The sequence below is a fragment of the Dendrobates tinctorius genome, unplaced genomic scaffold, assembly GCF_039654945.1.
Source record: "Dendrobates tinctorius isolate UK_male_01 unplaced genomic scaffold, ASM3965494v1 ptg000149l, whole genome shotgun sequence".
Lineage (NCBI taxonomy): Eukaryota > Metazoa > Chordata > Amphibia > Anura > Dendrobatidae > Dendrobates > Dendrobates tinctorius.
The window spans coordinates 3930644-3953387 of NW_027361816.1; the positions used below are offsets into that span (position 1 = coordinate 3930644).

At 46.9% G+C, this 22744-nt stretch overlaps 1 protein-coding gene across 8 annotated transcripts in view; it reads right to left on the minus strand.

Annotated features, from left to right (window-relative positions):
- WDR11 (WD repeat domain 11) overlaps nucleotides 1–22744 on the minus strand; it is a 183252-nt gene that overhangs the window by 9307 nt on the left and 151201 nt on the right. For all 8 annotated transcript variants that reach the window (XM_073546625.1, XM_073546624.1, XM_073546621.1 and 5 more), the window contains 6 exons: nucleotides 11562–11670; nucleotides 10879–10941; nucleotides 10560–10625; nucleotides 9521–9668; nucleotides 3249–3344; nucleotides 259–424 (listed from right to left, as the gene is read on the minus strand). In XM_073546625.1, coding sequence (XP_073402726.1) covers nucleotides 259–424; nucleotides 3249–3344; nucleotides 9521–9668; nucleotides 10560–10625; nucleotides 10879–10941; nucleotides 11562–11670 — 648 coding nt within the window. The remainder of the gene's footprint in view (nucleotides 1–258; nucleotides 425–3248; nucleotides 3345–9520; nucleotides 9669–10559; nucleotides 10626–10878; nucleotides 10942–11561; nucleotides 11671–22744) is intronic.

Sequence of the window (22744 nt, forward strand, 5' to 3'; positions counted from 1 at the left end):
TATTGCGGTATCATGCTAGCCAAAAAATCTATGTAAATAATTTTATACCCGTAAAGACAAAACTATTCCAAGAGTAATACCATTATTGGCTGTAAAGGTTTCACTCTTAGAATACTTTTTGGGCATAAAGGTATTTACACACAGAATGTATGCATTAACTCTCTTTAGGAAGTTGCTTCTCAGTCTGGAACTTGCTAAATGAATGAGAATGATATCATAAGCACATACATTAGATAGTGGCTGATCCTCCACCCCTACCTGCCAGTTTTCCATTGGCGATCATGTTGGTTGCTACCAACTTGATTGTGCTCTGGGAGGGTCCGGAGGAAGTGACTGTGGTAACGAGGCATGCCTTCAAGGAATCGCAGTAATACTGGGGGTTGTCGGCGCTGGTTTCTAGAAGTAGCTGTACAGCTCGGTCTGTCTGTAGGATACAGAATATGTACATTAATTCACTGGCACCTGAAAAGCCGGCCGTATATACTGTGATCTCTGCAGATACGATATGGCTGCAGGAGGAGTACTCCAGCCATCAACATTTATCACCTATCCATGGGAGTCGTTAATAGGAAACCTATCATTAGAGTCATGCTGCCCAAACCACGGACAGCATGAATCACAGCCTGGTTGCACTACTGCAGCATGATATGTTTTCTCTGAAATGATCCAGTGTTTCCGAATAAATGTAGCTTGGAGATCCGTCCGGGAAGCACAGACACCGACAAGCCTAGTACAGTGCTGGACTGGCCTCATCTCCGGCTATCCTCTCTGGATGATTCTTCCAACTAGATTTTCACTGAAACGCAGGAGAAATTCAGGGAAATACATAAATGACTGCAATCGTGCAGCCATAACTCCAGTGATACCACACTGATATAATACTCAGTACCTAACCTATGTAGGACTGTGCGAGTTACTGTGGCAGCTTTGGGTCGTGCTGCAGATCGAGGTTGTGCAAATTCATCGGCTTCATCGTGACCCAATCTGTATGACGGTTCACATCAAGAACTGCAGCACTTATCAGTCTTGTATATTTCATTATAACGGTGCCTCCTGGTATGCACCTTTTTCTTCTAATCAATGCTGTTTTGGTATATGCCGCTCCTCCCTGCAGTGCTTGTCCATTCCTTCCTCCTTAGGCCTGGATCACACTTCCGTTTTTTAAAATCCGTTTAAATCCGTCGTTTTCCGTTAAAAAACGGATCCCCCATTTTTTTGGCGGATCCGTTTTTTTGTCCCATAGACTTCCATTAGCGGCTACCGCGGATCCGTCAAAAAAACGGATCCGTTTGCGGCAAAACGGAAACGGATCCGTTTTTTCACACTTTGGCGGATCCATGCGGATGCCAAAAAACGGATGTGTGAAACAGGCCTTAAGAGCTGCGGCAGACATGACACGACAGAAACTTGCACAGTGCTCCAGGACATCACATACATCGTATACTGTAGACATCAGATGGTATATACAGGGCAAATTGTGACTGACGACACAACCTATAGTCTGTTTTTGTGGTTGTGGCTCCAGTGTACATTAGTGCTCTGTCTGACTGCTCGTAGTTTATTTCCCTCTAAACTAGGAGTTTCCCCACCAGGCAGTATGGTTTTGGATCAGGACACAGGTTGGGGTCGTTCTTTTCAAGATCACTGCTCTGACTAGGACACAATAGGGGAAAAATAAACTATTTTATATTTGAAGTTTTGTGTTTGCTTATTATTCATTACAAGTTAAAGGGAACATCTCTCTATACCGTCCCGGTGTTCCTGCATTGCCGTAAAAAAGAGGTTTCTCGTTCACTCAAATGGTCACTGACTACCCTCGTTCTGGGATACGACATCAGCGTTTGTGGCAACCAGCACGTGAGCAGTGTACAAATGAGGATGAAGCCGCTCCGCATGGCTGCACATGTGCTGGTTGTCTCATGATGATGTGTCCGCGCCACAGCACCCAAGGGACAAATCCGACATTCAGTCTGTAGGCTTTGTGGCATGAAAAAATGAAAATGGGGAATAAAATTGAAAATCGTCCTTAAAGGGAACCTGTCACGTTAAAAAAAAAAAATAAAAATACTATTGACCTTCAGATATGGGGTTAATCTGCAGGTTATAGCATTGCTAACCTGCCTGGCGCTGACACTTAGATGCACACTTCCAGGAGGAAATTAATTTTAATCCCCCCCCGGCAGCGTTATGGCTTCTGTCATGGGGGCGGTACCGGTTCAGTCGCTGCTCTGTGTATAGAGAACAGCGGCTGTGACCACTCTCCCAACAATGACTGACAGCAGCTCAGCACTAGGGCCGGCTCTGCATATCTGCAGGTTAATAGCGTTTTTCAAGGTGAGACAGGTTCCCTTTAACTTTTTATATAATTAAAAAAAATTTAAATGTTAATTTTAGGCATAACTGGCAAAGAAGTGATAAAATGATATTTCAGCCATTAGCATTTACGTCCATCCCACACCGTTTTTGCAGCCTATTTACAAGGACTTAATCCAAATCGATCGATTATTAGATATGCTAGCAGATACACTGAAGACTTGTTATGGGTAGACATTATTAGGGTTTAATGATTTGGGTCATAACCCACTGTCATATTATCTCAAAGGGCTTGTCCGATCCAAGTCGATAAGTCTAAAGCCACTCTGTGTGACTGCAGACTTCTGAATCCCCCCAGCTCACGCACTATGCGCTGCGAGGACTCGCCGGTTTCTGAGCCGGGAATGGCTGGTATGTATGCGTTATTTCTGACCCAGGACCGGAGGGTACATATGCGTTATACATACTCCCAGCTAGAGCCTGTATAGTTGGCGCGGCCTTGCTCCGCACACTTGTATAGAGTGAGGCTGCGCCCTGTCTAGTGACGCGTCCGTCCAGTGGGTGTGGCCAACTAGGGGGTGCGGCCTCACTCCATACAGGCACTGGCCAGAAATATGCATAATGCATATGTACCCTCCAATCCCGGGTCAGAAACTGGTGGATCCCCGCAGTGCACAGTACATGCACTGGGGGAATTCATAAGTCTGCAGTCACACAGAGTGACTGCAGACTTATCGATTTGCACCAGAAAACCCCACTAAGTAATTGCAGTGATCGGTCAGCATTATATTGATAAACAGTCCACTGGAGGGACGGTCCTCCCAGTCAGTGTTATTTTTAATCTGATTATACAGTATACTAAAATATAAAAAACGACACAACGCTATTAATTTGCTGCAAGCCATTATTTGGTCTTGGTCATACTTTGCATGTACCTGCCCTAGAAGAAGCAGCTGGTCCGCACATTTCCTTGTATGTTCATAGCTCGACCGCTTCACTTCTTGTAGAGAAATTCTGTCTAATTGAAATTTCTGCAGGTAAGGGGAAAAAAGGTGAAAATAATGAAGCCAAGACAAAACAAAAAAAATGTCAAAAAAATCAGTGACACTAATTTTTCTGATCATTATGCTCGCACAAAACTGCCACTGGGTTATAGCTAAAGATTGTGCTCAACAAGTGGTGAACCCTGAGGTTTCAAGGGGATAACCACCCAGTGCCCCAGTGTGGTTGACTTCTGTTTTGCAGTGTAAAGCGTACGTTGGGGTGTTTAACTTCCAGACACAGGCGGATGTCATGACATCATGGAGGGGTCCATGCCACTACGCAGATCTCACAGTTTTCAGGCCACAATCATGGCCCAACACGAGTTCTGGGATAGGAAAGCACCAAGGGGATAATTATGATCTTGGCATGTTGCGACAAAGGTGCTTCTGGTCACTACCTTGTGCTATTGAGGGTCTTATAGGTACTATATTTTGCAAAGAGTGTAGCAGACAGGGGCCACTATAAAACTGTTGTCCCTTTTAGTTATCTCCTCCTCTGCCAGGAATATTCATTTTTTACACTTAAAGTATTTCAGCACAAAATGACTCCTCAAACCAAGCACAGTCACGGTGCCCAATGGCATGGCCAGACAATTCAGTGCACCTTCCCACCTACTTGTTTTGCATCGAACGTCTCCTCCTCTTCCTTGATTGACAGCTTTGGATTTATAGGAGTCAGAAAAGGGGGAGATGGAGGGAGAACAAGTAGGTGGGAATTGCACTGGACTTTAACAATGCCAAGGGAGCACTGACTGCCTGTGCTTGGTCTGAGCAGTCACTTTGTGCTGATGAACGCACTTTAAATAGTTTTAGAAGTGGTATTTGTGTATTTATTCTGTTGTGCTTAGTGATGAGCGAGCGTGCTCAGATTAGTCGAGTATTCAAAAAAATATGCTCAAAAAGCCGACGCTGCATGTCAAGCAGCTGTTCGACAGGAGCAACACATGCAGGGACTGCCTAACAAACAGGCAATCCCTGTTGAACAGAAGCAAGACGTGCAGCCGCGGGGACTCAAGCATATTTTTGGAGCATGCTGAAGACACTAAATTAAACCCTAGCATAATAATAATAATAATCTTTATTTATATAGCGCCAACATATTCCGCAGCGCTTTACAGTTGAACAGTTTCAAACACAACAGTCATAAGTAACAACGTTAACAATACAATAATTAAAGCGAAATAAGACGACCCTGCTCGTGGGAGCTTACAATCTACAATGAGGTGGGGGAGATACAAAGCACAGGTTTATATTTACAATGATGTATTTACAATGATGGTCCAGCCATCTTCAGGGGGTGGGGGATAGATGGAGATAGTGAATGGGCTACACACACACAAGCATAAAATGACTTTGATTACTGAATGTGATAGGCCGCTCTGAACAAATGTGTTTTGAGCGAGCGCCTAAAAACTATGCAAATTGTGGATGGTCCTAATATCTTGGGGTAGAGCATTCCAGAGGATTGGCGCAGCACGGGAGAAGTCTTGGAGTCGGGAGTGGGAGGTACGGATTAGGGCAGAGGTTAGTCGAAAGTCATTTGCAGAGCGCAGCGGTCGGTTAGGCCGATAGACAGAAATGAGGGAGGAGATGTAAGGGGGTGCCGCACTGTGGAGAGCTTTGTGGGTGAGAACAAGTGCTTTGAATTGTATCCTGTAATGAATGGGCAGCCAGTGTAACGACTGGCGAAGAGCGGACGCGTCCGAGTAACGATTAGCCAGATGGACAACCCTGGCTGCTGCATTAAGGATGGAATGGAGAGGGGAGAGACGAGTGAGGGGGGGGGGGCAATTAATAGAGCGTTACAGTAGTCCAGGCGGGAGTGGATCAGTGCGACAGTGAGGGTTTTTGTTGTTTCCATGGTGAGAAAAGGGCGGATTCTAGAGATGTTCTTTAGGTGTAAGCGGCACGAGCGGGCAAGAGATTGTACATGGGAGGTGAAGGAGAGATCGGAGTCAAACATAACACCCAGACAGCGCGCCTGCTGTCGGGGTGTTATTATGGTGCCACCCACGGAGAGGGAAATGTCAGATTTAGGGAGGTTAGTAGATGGCGGGAGCAGAAGAAGTTCAGTTTTGGAAAGGTTGAATTTCAGATAGAGAGCAGACATGATGTTAGAGACTGCAGACAGACAGTCAGTGGCGTTCTGTAGTACAGCGGATGTAAGGTCAGGGGATGATGTGTATAGTTGTGTGTCATCAGCATAAAGATGGTACTGAAAGCCAAATCTGCTGATGGTCTGTCCAATTGGGGCCGTGTAGAGAGAGAAGAGAAGGGGGCCAAGGACTGTGCCCTGAGGTACCCCGACAGTGAGAGGAAGAGGAGATGAAGTGGAGGCAGAAAACAGAACACTGAAGGAGCGGTCAGAAAGATAGGAGGAGAACCAGGAAAGAGCAGTGTCCTTAATGCCTAGTGACTGGAGCCTAGAGAGTAGGAGAGGGTGGTCAACAGTGTCGAAAGCTACAGAAAGGTCGAGAGTGGTCACCATTACGTTTTGCTGTCAGAAGGTCACTGGTCACTTTGATGAGTGCAGTTTATGTCGAATGTAGGGGGTGGAAACCGGACTGTGAAGGGTCTAGAAGGGAGTGAGTGGAGAGGTAACAGGTAAGGCGGGAGTATATCAGGCGCTCCAAGAGTTTAGAGATGAAGGGGAGATTGGAGACTGGTCTGTAGTTGTTTGTGCAGGATGGGTCGAGGGTGGGTTTCTTTAGTAATGGAGTAATGATAGTGTTTGAAGGAGGAGGGGAAAATGCCAGAGGAGAGGGAGAGATTACAGATTGTAGTTAGGCGAGTTGTGACGACTGGAGAGAGAGACTGGAGGAGATGTGAGGGAATGGGGTCGGTTGTGCATGTAGTCGGACGAGAAGAGGAGAGGAGCCTGGAGACTTCTTCTTCTGTGATGGGATCGAATGTGGAGAGTGAGCCAGGGGAAATGCAGGGAGTGATGGGAGTCACTGAACTTGGGTGATTGGGAGCGGATTTCCTGATGGATATTGTCTATTTTCTCTATAAAGTGGGAGGCCAGGTCATCAGCGCAAATGTCTGTGATAGGGGCTTGTGCTTTTGGCCTGAGGAGGGGGTGAAAAGTGTCAAAAAGTTTCTTGGGGTTGTTGGATAGTGAGGAGATCAGGGTGGTGAAGTAGGTCTGTTTGGCGAGGTGAAGGGCAGAGTTATATGTCCTTAACATAAATTTGAAGTGTATGAAGTCTTCTGGTGTGCGTGTTTTCCTCCATAAGCGTTCAGCACACCTAGAGCATCGCTGGAGAAATCGGGTTTGCGATGTGAGCCAGGCTATTTCACTCTGTGTTTGGAGGTTCTGAGGGTGAGGGGAGCTACTTGGTCAAGGGTGCTTCTAAGAGTGTCATTGAAGTGATGTACAGCCAGATCAGGACAGGAAAAAGAAGAGATTGGGGACAATGATGAGTGTAGGGAGTCTGAAAGTGTATGAGGGTTAATGGCTTGTAGATTTCTGACTGAATGGTAGGTAGGAGGGTGCTGGGGTGAGCGAAGATTTGTGAGTGTAAAGGAGAGAATGTTGTGGTCAGAGAGGGGAAGCGGTGAGTTATCTAGGTAGGAGATTGAGCAGAGCCGGGCGAAAACCAGGTCCAGGGTGTTACCGTCTGTGTGTCTAATCCGAGCTCGCTCGCTTATCACTAGTTATGGTATTTGTAATGCACGGATCTCTGGTTTTCTATGGTGCCCTCTGGACATAGGTATGAACGTGTCCATTTTACATACATCTATATACAGTTGTGGCCAAAAGTATTGACACCCCTGCAATTCTGTCAGATAATACTCAGTTTCTTCCTGAAAATGATTGCAAACACAAATTCTTTGGTATTATTATCTTCATTTAATTTGTCTTAAATGAAAAAACACAAAAAGAATTGTCCTAAAGCCAAATTGGATACAATTCCACACCAAACATAAAAAAGAGGGTGGACAAAAGTATTGGCACTGTTCGAAAAATCATGTGATGCTTCTCTAATTTGTAGAAAAATATTCAGGATTGAGAGTCCTCAGTAGTTGATACCTTTTAATGGCTAACTGAAAAGATGGTAACACATTGCAAGCTTTCGAGACTACTCAGGTCTCTTCATCAGGCTACACTAATACAAAATCTGAAGACACATATTTATGCACAATACAGCCTAGAAAAAATGCAATAGATGAGACAAGTGACGTGAAGCAGAACTATCAATATGGGAGAGGGAGAAACATAAATATAAACATTGGTCCAGTTCATAAATAAGGAGTCCGGATGTTTTATGGTCCTCTGATTGGGGTCTAGTTCTGTGTTGTGATGCCCCCACACGGTTTTAAAAGGAAATTCCTTAATTGATGTAAAAAGACATAAATCCATGCGACACATTCATTCCAGCACTGAGAGTGTCAAAGTTCGTCATAAATTTGTACTCCCAAACTCGTCTCTCTCTCTGAGAATTGAAGTTACCTTTCAATACCAGTAATTTCATATCCACGCTGCTGTGATCAGGGATACAGAAATGTTTTGCCACAGGTAGATCCATTCTTTTTTCTCTTATTGTGTGACGATGAGCATTCATCCTTGTTCTGAGCTTTTGCCCTGTCTCCCCCACATACAGACCCCCAGTTGGACATTTAGTACAAATAATTAAGTATTAGAATATTTTTCTATCTACTGGCTAACACGGTACAAAGATATACATCTTTCCTGTATCTCTAATTTGTGTAATTAACAGCACCTGTAACTTACCTGTGGCACCTAACAGGTGTTGGCAATAACTAAATCACACTTGCAGCCAGCTGACATGGATTAAAGTTGATTCAACCTCTGTCCTGTGTCCTTGTGTGTACCACATTGAGCATGGAGAAAAGAAAGAAGACAAAAGAACTGTCTGAGGACTTGAGAAACCAAATTGTGAGGAAGCATGAGCAATCTCAAGGCTACAAGTCCATCTCCAAAGACCTGAATGTTCCTGTGTCTAGCGTGCGCAGTGTCATCAAGAAGTTTAAAGCCCATGGCACTGTGGCTAACCTCCCTAGATGTGGACGGAAAAGAAAAATTGACAAGAGATTTCAACGCAAGATTGTGCGGATGTTGGATAAAGAACCTCGACTAACATCCAAACAAGTTCAAGCTGCCCTGCAGTCCGAGGGTACAACAGTGTCAACCTGTACTATCCGTCGGCGTCTGAATAAAAAGGGACTGTATGGTAGGAGACCCAGGAAGACTCCACTTCTTATCCCAAGACATAAAAAGCCAGGCTGGAGTTTGCCAAAACTTACCTGAAAAAGCCTAAACCGTTTTGGAAGAATGTGCTCTGGTCAGATGAGACAAAAGTAGAGCTTTTTGGGCAAAGGCATCAACACAGAGTTTACAGGAGAAAAAAAGAGGCATTAAAAGAAAAGAACACGGTCCCTACAGTCAAACATGGCGGAGGTTCCCTGATGTTTTGGGGTTGCTTTGCTGCCTCTGGCACTGGACTTCTTGGCCGTGTGCATGGCATTATGAAGTCTGAAGACTACCAACAAATTTTGCAGCATAATGTAGGGCCCAGTGTGAGAAAGCTGGGTCTCCCTCAGAGGTCATGGGTCTTCTAGCAGGACAATGACCCAAAACACACTTCAAAAAGCACTAGAAAATGGTTTGAGAGAAAGCACTGGAGACGTCTAAGGTGGCCAGCAATGAGTCCAGACCTGAATCCCATAGAACACCTGTGGAGAGATCTAAAAATTGGAGAGGGCACCCTTCAAATATCAGGGACCTGGAGCAGTTTGCCAAAGAAGAATGGTCTAAAATTCCAGCAGAGCATTGTAAGAAACTCATTGATGGTTACCGGAAGCAGGTTGGTCGCAGTTATTGTGGCTAAAGGTTGTGCAACCAAGTATTAGGCTGAGGGTGCCAATACTTTTGTCTGGCCCATTTTTGGAGTTTTGTGTGAAATGATCAATGTTTTGCTTTTTGCTTCATTCTCTTTTGTGTTTTTTCATTTAAGACAAATTAAATGAAGATAATAATACCAAAGAATTTGTGATTGCAATCATTTTCAGGAAGAAACTAAGTATTATCTGACAGAATTGCAGGGGTGTCAATACTTTTGGCCACAACTGTATTATATATTTCCTTTTAAGTTTTAGCCATTACTTATACATTGTATTTTTTATCCTGCAAGCTGTGTTACCTGGAAGTAAGAATTCTCACACAGTAGGTCATAACAGATATCTAAGGCATTTGCTGAAGAGCCGACTTGAGGAGCGTCACTTTGAAAAACTTGAAGGTAATGAGATGCCACAGTCCAGAAGTGCAACTCCGACTCATCACCATATAACCTGAAAAAGGGAAAAATCATACTTAGACTGTGTTCACACGTTGCGTTTTTACTGCAGACATAACCTGCTCTCTTGGCAGTAAAGTAGCTGCTTACAAAAAGCAGGTTTTGCTGCGTTATCAGATACATTTGTCCCTTGTACATGCTGATAACATTAAAAGCATAAAAGAAAACCATGATGCAACTTCCAGAGGTTTTTGCACCAAAAACGTAGAAAATCCTTATATCTGCATTCTCTGCTGCATTTTTGCACTTACTCATTGCTTTTTATGGGTGAAAAAATGCTGAAAAAAAAAAAAACAGCAGTTTTTCAATTCAGTCAGGAAAACAATGTGTGTGTACGAGATTTCTGAAATCTCATAGCTTTTGCTGGTACTGTAGAACGCAGCTTAAAATTTGCATAAAATAAACGGAGCAAAAACGCCCAGTGTGAACATAGCCTAAAAAAACAAGCTTGACATGCACTAATTCTGAAAAAGGTGCCACATATTTTCTTAAAGCCAATTATACTTCAGTCTCTATCACTGGTCTCCAATCTGTGCTGAAACTACAACTAGAAATAGATATTACCTAGGAAATCGGAATTGAAGATGACTTTATGGAGAAGATTTCTGAGAAATATCTGGTGGCAATAAAAATGTGACAAATATCATAGCTACCTGAAAATAATTGGACAAATTTACTACTTTGACCCCAATTGAAAGCGGAGGCCTTTTCCCATTGAAAACGCTACAGCTGGTTCTGTGACCGTCTTTATAGCCAGGAGGCGGCAAATATCAAGAACATATCTGATGGGGTTGTTCTGGAAATCCTAATATGATGTGAAGCTGCAATGAAGTGTCCAGGGCGGCAGTAGACGACTGGACGGCCCAGCATGGATGGCTTTACTTACCTTGCAACCAGTAGGCACCTCTGCAGGAGAGAGAACTCCACGTCCAGAATAAGGTCCTGCAGATCACTGTGGAGAGATGTACAAAAGTTACTGGCTTTAGTCACTGGCCTTAATGGTGACGTTTGCATGTATGGAATGGGACCGCTTAGACAAGTGATTGCCTGCAGCGGTCATGTAAATGATGGGATGTTATGACTTTTGGTGGTGGTGGATTTGAACCATAAATCCATGACCCTTTCCAGCGTGTGCTCCTATACTGCACATTACGGCCTTGTCCTCCAGTTTGTCTCTCTATTAGCACAGACTTGTCGATACTCACTTGGGCAATGCGTTGATTTGCTGCTGGATCAGATTCTTGACGTCATCGTGCTCTGGGTAATCTCTGTAATGAAAACACATATAAAAAGATGAATAATGCTACTTTTAGGAACTATAGTTCTGTAGTAGTGGCTGAGGTACTGGAAGGATTACAGCTGACAGATAATATAAGAATCTACTATATAACCATAGTCTGATATTAGGAACAGCGCCAACCGCAGGCCACAACCATTGTCTGGTATTACAGTTCATCCGTAACGCAGTGAAGCTTTAATGTCAGACATGGCTGATTGGACAAGAATATCCGTGTTCCTTGGACATCAACTTTTAAATGACATGACCATCCCTTTTCATGGCGTGGACTGTAATAATGTGGCGTCAGCAGAGTCTCTGGAGGTGGTTTATGACACAGTTTTCGCCTTTGCCCCAGTGCCACCAAAGGGGCTGCTGTAAGAGATAGGAGCTTGGGGTTTTATATATGTGCAATAGCCGGGACAGAATATAAGAATATAACTATTCAGCCCATAACAAGCTATGAAACGTGCTACATGGAGAAGACAAAGGTTGTATGTAGCAGGAGGTCTGCGGTAACAATCTGCCTACATGTCCTATAGGACAAGACGACCAGACCCATGTAGGAAACATTCGCTTTCTAATGCATTAACGTACGACTTAACCACTTACACGCTGGAGATGTCTAAGGAGCAGTCCTCCCCCCAGGGCTGGTGCAGCAGGAAAGCTTTAAGCACCAGGGATGCTCTCGGGTGAAGCAGGTACGGACACCACACGGGATCTGGAAGTATACAGAACAATCACTGTACAACCATTGGGGCTCTTTGCGGATTTCCTTTCCCATCTGACCCCGCACTGCGCTCACTGACCAGCAGTTCTCACACCTAATGCGTCCATTAATAAACATGCACAGCTCCGGAAAGTGAGCGTGCTACTACTACTGGAGGACGAGCGGCTGCTGGACAAGGTGATGCTGCTCATCCTCTGGGAGAAACAAATTACCGTAGATGGTCATCCGAACCGGCTGAAAATGAAGATTAATGTCTATAGCCAGCTTGTGTCGCCTCCTGCGCTGAACTCCACCTTTCAGCCATGTCACATAATTGGAGATGAGGTGCAATACAGATGAAAGTGGACGACACAACTCACTGACAAATGGGACAAAGAAAAATAAAAAAACACTGGATTTTTCTCATATACTAAGGCTGGTTTTATACTGGCGTTTTTTAGCGCTGTGCCTTGTGCGCATGCGCATTGCTCCCCTATATATGGTTTAGCGCATGTAAGTGTTCATCAGCGATTTTCGGGCACTGCGTTTTTTCCAGGTGTGCGCCCAGTCACGCCAGATTATACATGTTGCATTTTTTGTTCCGCCCATCAGCCGAAAAAATGCGCATGCGCACAAAACTAACACTACAGTCTATGGGTGCGCTGAAGAGCACATGGCTCAGCGCACGTCAGCGCTTATGAGCGCTTATCAGAACATGCTTTTTTTGAGTAAATAATGTCTAGACACTGGTTGAAACCACCCCCTACACAAGTAGCATTGTTTGGGATGAGTTTAGATAAAGAAGGTGTCTGCCTGCACTGTACCACAACTCTACAGACAGCCTGGAGAGCAGACAGACAGCAAAACCACACAGAATTTTGGAGCTTCAGCAGCAAGAATGTGAGTATTCTTCATCTAAATGTATGCCTGTCTTGTCAAGTTTATGTACTTAATGGTTTGTATTTTTTTTACATGCAGTATGTCTTCTTCTGGATCCAATTATTCCCCATCCCAGGAGGAAATGGCACAAGCAGAGCGTGAGGTGATTTTTTTTGTGCCTTTGGGTAAGTATAGCTGCTGCCTATAAAAATGTCTAATAATTTTTATTCTTTTTTTCAGACATCATCATCGGACCCGTCTAATGCCACCGAACAGCAGGAGCAGCAAAGCCAAGTCCCGGCGGTGACACGTAATGTATGTTATCATTTTGAATATTAATTTATTTTTTTTTTTGATCTTCTATCGTTCTTCTTTCCTGTTTTTTTTTTTTTTAAACTTTTTCATTCACACAAAGATTCTAATGTTTGATTTTTTTTCTAGGTTCCACAACGGGATGAAGATGTCTACCTGGATAATCAACAGCTGATACAACTTGTCCAAGAGCGTGTCCTGTTGTGGGACAGCCGTGACCAGCTGCACAAGGACAATGTGGTGACCCGGAGGCTATCGAATGAGGTGGCCGCAGCGTTGATGGATGGCTTGGACAGCGCCCCTGCAACCTCCAAAAAGGCGTTTCGTAAGTATTTACCTGCTCTGTGATGCCGCAGTGACTATTGACCTTGATTACACTGTTGTGTTTACTGATAGATATATTCTATCTGTAAACACAACAGTAATATCAGGACCAACAGTCACTGCTTTGGGTATTGTATTGCTGAATTGTGCTGCATTGACTGTTTTTACAGATGGCACAGTTATGTTTACTCATAGAATATATCTTGCATCATAGTCATAAATTTTTTATTTATTTTTTTTCCCAACAGTGAACAAAGTCCGAACACGTTAGCGCTCGATGAAGGACCGCTTCAACACTGATGTTCATGCTGATAGACAGGTTCGCAGGGGTTCAGCGGCAAGGACCAGAACCAAATACCGGTACCATCGCAATTTGGAGTTCCTAAGGCTAGTTTCACACTTGCTTTTTTTTGCAGCGCGTTTTTCCCGCAAAAAAACGCATTGAAAAAACGCATACATAAGCATACAACTGCTGCGTTTTTTTCAAGCATTTTTATGAGCATGCATGAAAAAAACGCAGCGTTTTTATGCGTTTGTATGCGTTTTTAGTGCGTTTTTACCGCGTTTGCGTTTTTTTCCAACATTTTTAGGTGGCCCCTCACACTACCCAAACCATGACTTTACTAACCCTAACCCTGACCCTAACCCTAACCCTTAACCAAATCATACTTAACCCTAACCCAAACCCTAAACCCTAACTAACCCTAACCCTAACCCTAACCCTGACCCTAACCCTAACCCTGACCCTAACCCTTAACAAAACCATACTTAACCCTAACCCTGACCCTAACCCTAACCCTAACCCTGACCCTAACCCTTAACCAAACCATACTTAACCCTAATCCTGACCCTAACCCTGACCCTAACCCTAACCCTTAACAAAACCATACTTAACCCTAATCCTGACCCTAACCCTGACCCTAATCCTTAACAAAACCATACTTAACCCTAACCCTGACCCTAACCCTGACCCTAACCCTGACCCTAACCCTAACCCTGACCCTAACCCTTAACAAAACCATACTTAACCCTAATCCTGACCCTAACCCTGACCCTAATCCTTAACAAAACCATACTTAACCCTAACCCTGACCCTAACCCTAACCCTGACCCTAACCCTGACCCTAACCCTAACCCTGACCCTAACCCTTAACAAAACCATACTTAACCCTAATCCTGACCCTAACCCTGACCCTAATCCTTAACAAAACCATACTTAACCCTAACCCTGACCCTAACCCTGACCCTAACCCTAACCCTGACCCTAACCCTTAACAAAACCATACTTAACCCTAACCCTGACCCTAACCCTGACCCTAACCCTTAACCAAACCATACTTAACCCTAATCCTGACCCTAACCCTGACCCTAACCCTAACCCTTAACAAAACCATACTTAACCCTAATCCTGACCCTAACCCTGACCCTAATCCTTAACAAAACCATACTTAACCCTAACCCTGACCCTAACCCTGACCCTAACCCTTAACAAAACCATACTTAACCCTAATCCTGACCCTAACCCTGACCCTAACCCTTAACAAAACCATACTTAACCCTAACCCTGACCCAAACCCCAACCCTAACCCTGACCCTAACCCTAAACCCCCTTAACTAACCCTAACTCTAACCCAAACCCCTAAATTCCATGGTTTAAAAAAAAAACGCATATGCAAAAAAACGCATACATGAGCATGCCAGTGCGCACATATGCGCATCCATAGGCTATAATGGCCATTTTTAGCGCAAAACGTGCGCATATGTGCGCATGCGCTTTTTTGCAGGGCCAAAAAATGCAACATGCTGCGTCTGGAAAATACAAACGCACACCCCAAAAAAACGCAGCGCTTGAAAATCGCATACATGCGCTTACAAGCGCGCAGGTATGCGCACCCATGTTAAATATAGGGGAAAAAACGCATGCGCACATATGCATTTTTTTCCAGCGCTAAAAAACGCAAATGTGAAACCAGCCTTAGACCGGTCCTTGCCACCAAAGCATAAGTAATTTTTTTTTTTGGTGGTTTTAAAAATAGAGGGATTTTGGGTTCTTACCGTAAAATCTCTTTCTTGGAGCCTTCATTGGGGGACACAGATGACCATGGGTGTATGCTGCTGCTACTAGGAGGCTGACACTATGCAAAACAAGAAACTTAGCTCCTCCCCGGCAGTATACACCCACCGACAGGCACCAAGCACCTCAGTTGGTGAAAAAAAGCAGTAGGAGAAGCAACCAAAAACCATAAACATATGTACCAACTCAACAAGGGACTCTCAGACCCAACACGGTACTACTTAAACAGGGAGGGTGCTGTGTCCCCCAATGAAGGCTCCAAGAAAGAGATTTTACGGTAAGAACCCAAAAGCCCTCTTTCTTTATCGCCTTATTGGGGGACACAGATGACCATGGGACGTTCCAAAGCAGTCCCGAGGGTAGGAAAGCAATAAAGGAACGAAATAAAGAAGGGCTTAGGTCTGTCGATGCGCCACCGCCGCCTGCAGAACCTTCCTACCAAGAGCTGCATCAGAGGAGGCCTGGGTATGAACCCTGTAGAACCTCACAAAGGTGTGCAAAGACGACCAGGTCACAGCCCTGCAGAGTTGTAAGGCCGAAGCCTGGTGCCGCACAGCCCAAGAAGCCCCTACAGCCCGGGTGGAGTGGGCTTTCACCCCCGGAGGGGGCCGTTTTTCCTGAAGACGGTAGGCTTCCAGGATGGTAGACCGAATCCAACGAGCAATTGTGGATTTGGAAGCCGGAAGACCTTTCCGGCGACCCTCAGAAATGACAAGCAAGGAATCAGATTGGAGAAAGGAAGCGGTCCTGGCAAGGTAAACACGCAGGGCTCTCACTACATCCAGGTTGTGGAGCGACTTTTCCAGAGGATGAGCAGGCGCAGGACAAAACGATGGAAGGACGATATCTTCGTTAATGTGAAAGGGGGATACCACTTTCGGAAGGAAAGAAGGAACTGGCCTGAGAACAACCTTATCTTGGTGGAGGATAAGGTAAGGAGAACGACAGGATAAAGCCGCCAGCTCAGAAACTCTCCTGATGGATGTGATGGCGATTAGAAAAGCCACCTTCCATGAAAGAAAAGACAGAGGGATATCCTGAATCGGCTCGAACGGCGCCTTCTGAAGAGCGCCAAGAACAAGATTGAGATCCCATGGATCTATCGGAGAACGATGAGGAGAAGCCACATGGGCGACTCCTTGGAGAAAAGTCTTCACTTGCGGAAAGGAAGCTAGATCCGTCTGGAAGAGGATTGCTAGGGCAGATACCTGGCCTTTGAGAGTACTGAGGGATAGGCCCGCATCCAAGCCGGATTGGAGGAAACCGAGAATGGGAGGAATTGAGAATGATAGCGGAAAAACATCGTTTTCGTCACACCAACGAAAAAAGGCCTTCCAGTACCTATGGTAAATGTGGGAGGAAGCCGGCTTCCGAGCCTTAATCAAGGTCTGTATGACCCGGGTGGAAAACCCCGATTCCTTCAGAATCGCGGCCTCAACGGCCATGCCGTTAAACTCAGAGACTGAGAACTCTGGTGGTAAAGGGGGCCTTGCGAGAGAAGATCTGGACGGTCTGGAAGCCTCCAGGGGACATCCGTGAGCATGTACAGCTCCGCGTACCAAGGGCGTCTCGGCCAGTCTGGAGCCACTAAGATGACCGGAATGCCCTCTGACTTTATCTTTTTGACCACTCTTGGGATCAGGGCAAGAGGAGGGAACAGGTAAGGTAGGTGAAACTGGGACCACGGAACTACTAGGGCGTTGTAACCGACGGCTAATGGATCCCTGGACCTGGCTACAAATTGAGGAACCTTGTTGTTCATCCGAGAGGCCATGAGATCGACGTCCGGGGTGCCCCAGCGCTGGCATATCTGACTGAAGACTGTGGGATGAAGGGACCATTCGCCTGTCGCTAGACCTTGGCGACTCAAGAAGTCGGCTGCCCAGTTTTCCACCCCTGGAATGTGAACGGCGGAAATTGCCGGCACAGGACGCTCTGCCCAGTTGAGAATCCTTGCCACTTCTGACATCACCTGCCTGCTGCGAGTCCCGCCCTGTTGGTTTATGTATGCCACGGCCGTGGTGTTGTCCGACTGAATGCGGACCGGTTTGCCTACGAGAAGATGCTGCCAACAAAGAAGCGCGAGGAAGATTGCCCTGATCTCCAGAAGGTTGATGGGCAGAAGAGTCTCCTGGGGGTTCCAACGCCCTTGGGCCGTTCTCTGATAGTAGACCGCCCCCCATCCTAGGAGACTGACATCGGTGGTGATGACCTGCCACCGAGGCGGGAGAAAGGATCTTCCGCGGAGAACTGACGCTGACAACGTCCACCAAGTCAGCGATTGTTTGACTCTGAGCGGAAGAAGAATGGGGCGATCCAGAGAAAACGAGGTCTTGTCCCAGACTGACAGGAGGAACAGTTGGAGAGGGCGAGAATGGAATTGTGCAAATGGCACTGCTTCCATAGAGGCTATCATCTTCCCCAGGACTCTCATGCAGGACCGAAGGGACATGATCCTCGAGCGCCGAAGGGACTGGATCCCCTTGCGAAGGGTTGAAAACTTGTCCCTCGGTAGGAACACTCGGGCTAGAGTCGTATCGAACTCCATGCCCAAAAAGGTCAGACGCTGGGTAGGGTGCAGAGTGGACTTGTCCTTGTTGACTATCCATCCCAGGCGTCTGAGGGCATCCAAAGTTATGTGAAGACTGTGAAGACAGTCTTGGCGGGACGAGCCCTTGATCAGGAGATCGTCCAGGTAAGAGATGATAAGAACCCCTCTGGATCGAAGGATGGCCATGACTGTTGCCATCACCTTCGTGAAGACACGAGGGGCGGAGGCTAGGCCGAAGGGAAGAGCCGTGAACTGATAATGATTGTCCTGAATCGCAAAGCGGAGGTATCTCTGATGCCGCCGAGAAATGGGGATGTGGAGGTAGGCATCCTGTATGTCCACCGAACAGAGAAACTCTCCAGGCTCCATCGAGGCTATTACCGAACGCAGAGATGCCATCCTGAAGTGGCGGATCTTCACGTGGCGATTGAGCAGCTTGAGGTCCAAAATCGGGCGAAGAGAGCCGTCCTTTTTCGGGACTACAAAGAGATTAGAGTAGAACCCTAAAAACCGCTCGTTTGTAGGAACGGGAACGATGACCCCGGCGGAAAGGAGAGAGGAGACGGCCTGAAGGAACCCTGGAACCTGTGATCGCTGTTTTGGGGTTCAAGACAGACAGAAACGACTGTTTGGGAGGGAAGAAAACTCGATTTTGTATCCGGACGTGATGATTTCCCTGACCCAAGCGTCGTCGACAACGGATAGCCACGCGTCCTTGAAAAAGGAAAGTCTGCCTCCCACCCTGGAAAGCTTTCCAGGTGGGGGTGACCCGTCACTTAGATGAAAACCTTCCGGATCGAGAGCCTGAGGACCTGGAAGGCTGACCCCTGGATCTCCAGCGAGGGGCCGGTTTATACGATGGCTTTCTCCGGTCACTGGAAGCAGTGTTCCGGTCCGGCTGGGATGAACCGTCTGTGGGAGAGAAGGGACGAAAGGACCTAAACGGCCGATAAACCTTCTTGTTAAAGAACCTCTTAGGGCGGGATTGGGGAAGGGAAGTGCTCTTTCCACCAGTGGCATCCGAGATTATCTGATCCAGCTTGGCGCCAAAGAGCCTAGTGCCGTGAAATGCCAGGTTGGTGAGCGACTTCTTTGAAGTGGTATCCGCGTTCCAAGACTTCAACCAAAGAATGCGGCGTACGGCCACAATGTTGCTGTTAGCTCTAGCTACGCACCCTGCCGCGTCCAAGGAGGCGGCCAGAAGGTACTTGCCTGCGTGATTAATTTGGTCTGCTAAATCTGCCAGCTCGTCCTGAGGAGCTGCCGCTGAAATGCCCATGCGCAGAATTTTCGCCCAAGCCGAAATGGCTTTCGCCACCCAAGCGGATGCGAAGATAGGGCAGAGGGATGCACCGGATGCATCAAAGATAGACTTAGCCAACGACTCTATTTGCCTGTCTGATGGGTCCTTAAGAGAAGCTCCGTCCAGAAGGGAAAGAACCGTCTTAGATGAAATACGAGAAACTGGAGGATCTACCTCGGGAGCTTTGGTTCATTTTGTGACTAGATCCGCATCGAAGGGATAAAGTGCATCTAAGTACTTGCGGCCTGAGAAACGTTTCTCAGGATGTTGCCAGTGATTGGCTAAGGAAGAGTCGAAATCCTTATTAGGAAAGGTTCGAGATGGAGGCCTCGCCTTCTTAAGGGAAACAGAGCATTCCTGAGGGGGGGGCCTTGTCCTCCTTTATCTTGAGTGTTTGGTATATAGCCAATATGAGACTATCTACCATAACCTGAGTCCTAGCTATGTCGTCCGCCTCTGAGTCTGATCCAGATTGTGAATCCTCGTCTGACCCAGGATTGTCTGCCGATGAGGGAGACGAGGAGCGTAGCCTGAGAGAGGCGCAGGGACCCTGCGAACCGGAAGAAGAGCCAGACAGGACCCGCTTCCTAGAGCCCCTACCCGGTCTGTCCGTCTGAGGGCCACGGTCCGGTGCTGTCGACTCACTATGCGAGGCGGTCGGTGCACAGGTGACTGCAGATAACTGAGGTAACCGCTCTAAGACCTGGACCAGCGAGTGAGACATCTTTGTCAGCTCAGAAACTGACTGAGACATCACCACGGCCCACTCAGGGGGTGGGGTGGTCTCCGCCCGGGGTTCGGAGTGCTCCTGAGGGGCAGACATGGTGGAAGGGCTGCAGGACGGGCAGAGGGGAGACGACTGACCAGAAGCCCACTTCTTTTTACAGCGCGCGCAGGCGTAGTGAGTAGCGGTGGGTCTGGAGCAGAAGGCCCTTGCAGGGTTGGGCATAAGTCTCAGTGGTAGAAAAAACACTATCTGAGGAAAAACTGCGGGGGGGAAGCTAAGTTAGGTGTCAGGGATAGTCAGCGTCTAGCCTACCGAGGTTCAGAAGAAGCTAGCGATGTGTCCCCCAGGCAAGGTCCGGAGAGAAGGAGGAAGAAGCTCGGCAATTCAGGAAGGAACGCTGGCGGTGGGCGGAGCTAAGCCACCGCACCGCGCGATTGGCTGAGACCCGAGTAGGGGGGGCGCGGTTAAAGACACTGACAGGGCTGAAATGAAAGCAGCCCTGAGATAGGCTGTAGAAGCGCGCGAAGAAAGCGCGTGCAGGGAGAGGGAGGACCGCTTTTGAAAATGAAAGTGAAAGCGCTCCCTCAGCTTTCACTAGCGACGGCGCGCCCGGGCTCCCTGTGGACTGAATACTGAGGAAAAACACAACTAAAACCTGAAAAGAAAAGGATTAAATGCGGATCTGGGTAGATCCCGGTCTGCCTCCTACAGACACTAAGCACAAACTAAGGTGCTTGGTGCCTGTCGGTGGGTGTATACTGCCGGGGAGGAGCTAAGTTTCTTGTTTTGCATAGTGTCAGCCTCCTAGCAGCAGCAGCATACACCCATGGTCATCTGTGTCCCCCAATAAGGCGATAAAGAAAAATGCTTTTCTAGTCCACAGCTGATGCTTCTTGTAAATGCATGACAGTAATATTTTTCTTTTCTTTCCACAGCACCTGGAGCAGCACCCTGCAACCTGTCCCTGGAGCGGTCCTTCATCGGACGACCTTGGACCCGTCCCAGCCATCCGACAGCCAGGAAGCACCTTGCAGGTCAGCAACACAGACAGCTGGTGACCAGGAAGCTGGTCAATCAGGTGTTCCCCTGTCCCAGGTCTCTGTCACTGGTTATGCGGGCACTACCCGCCAGCGGCAGAGGGCCTTGGACAGGCCTGTCTTGCCCGAGTTCATGCACTTGAGCGAGGCCTTTCATGCCAGCCTCAATTCGCTGTCCGACAGAGTGGAAATCGGTTTTTCCCTCATGGAAAGAGGTTTTAACCAAATGGAACACCGCTTCAACTCCGTCTAACAGCGCCTTGAGCGTCTGGAGGCCGACCTCAACAGACCAGCGCACCATTTCTTTAGCAAAATCAAACGGGGCATGGCGGAACACCTTAGTCCCGAGCAACAGCTGAGTGTGTTGCAGGCCTGCAACAATGCTTACTTGCAGGCTATGCAGCAGAATCGGTACGTGCAGCAGTCAGCGGTGTCATTCCCACCTGTGCCACCACTGACTTGCTTCACAACAGTACCGACTTCTGCTCCATACCACTGCACGGCCACCTCTATGCAAAGCCTTGATAGCCACCATTACAGCAACACAAGTCTGAGTGCTGCTGGTCACCTCACCGACACCACCATGGCAAGCGCTGCTCCTGTCTGGAGCAGCACCACCACCCACACGCCTGCTTGGAGCACTGCCACTGTGACCACTACTCCAACGTGAAACAACCCTGCCGCCACCCCTCCTACATGTTGTAGCCCTGCCTCCACCGCTCCAAAAAAAAACATGGACCAGCACTGCAGTCACCAGTCCTCCTGCAATAACGAGCACTGCCACCGCCACCACCGAGCAGCAGCCGTCGCAGCAACCACAACAGCAGCAGCCGCAGCAAACGGGGGACCCCCATTCCATATCTGCTCAAACTTCTATGCGTGCACAAGACTCAAGGCAAGCTATTTTAAGGAGACAAAAAAAAAGACTAAAAAATTTGACAGTACCTCCCCCCTCTCCTCCTAATTTGTCTACCTCCATTTCCATCAGTGACCTCCCTTCCCCCACAACTTTTGTCGCCCCTTCCCCTAGAACACCTTCATCCACTATAAGTCGTTCCTCGTCACTGCACACCCCAAACGTGATACGTAGTTCCCCCAAACGAGGGAAAAAATAAAACTTTTTTTTATTTTGTTTACAATAAACTTGCAGTTATGGTTTACCATAATAACGTGTTATTAATGTCTTTGTTGCCGCCTCCACACACTGCGCCGTACACACACTGCGCCGTACACTTTGTTTGTTTGCCCACTCATATCTCCACTACTGACACATGTTTCTTGTGTGTTTCAAGGAGATATGTGTTGTCAACAAAACAAATATATGACTTGTATTTTCAACACCAGTCTCTTCAGTTTGCCCAAATTGCACAGACTTAATAGAGGATGGTGTTGAGTTCAAGGCATATCTATTGTCACCTTGGCAGGTATCATAAAAACTGAATTGAGGATGGTCTTTTTTTTACCATCCTCCTTTTTGTGAGACCACCCCAGGGAATTCTAGATATACCTTGTAAATAGCCACATCCTCTATTCAGTGTGTGTTGAACTAACATATGTGCAATACCCAGGCCTAGTATCACAACTATATATCAAAACTGGGCTGGTGAATACCCATATGATTTCTAACCCGCAGCATCGCTTCAGTCTGAACATATTTCACGCAGACTGTAGCGATGCTGCAGTTTAACTCATATGTGTATTTACCTGGCCAGATGTGATAACATTCTGAAGTCAGGATGCGTTATTTTGGGCGTCCTCACTTCATCATGACACCAGGCCTTGGGAATTGTCAAAGTTGTATAAACTATTATCTGTGCGGTCTCAGTTCAAACTCAAGCCACAGTGGTGATCCTACAAATAATATTTAGAGTCACATGGT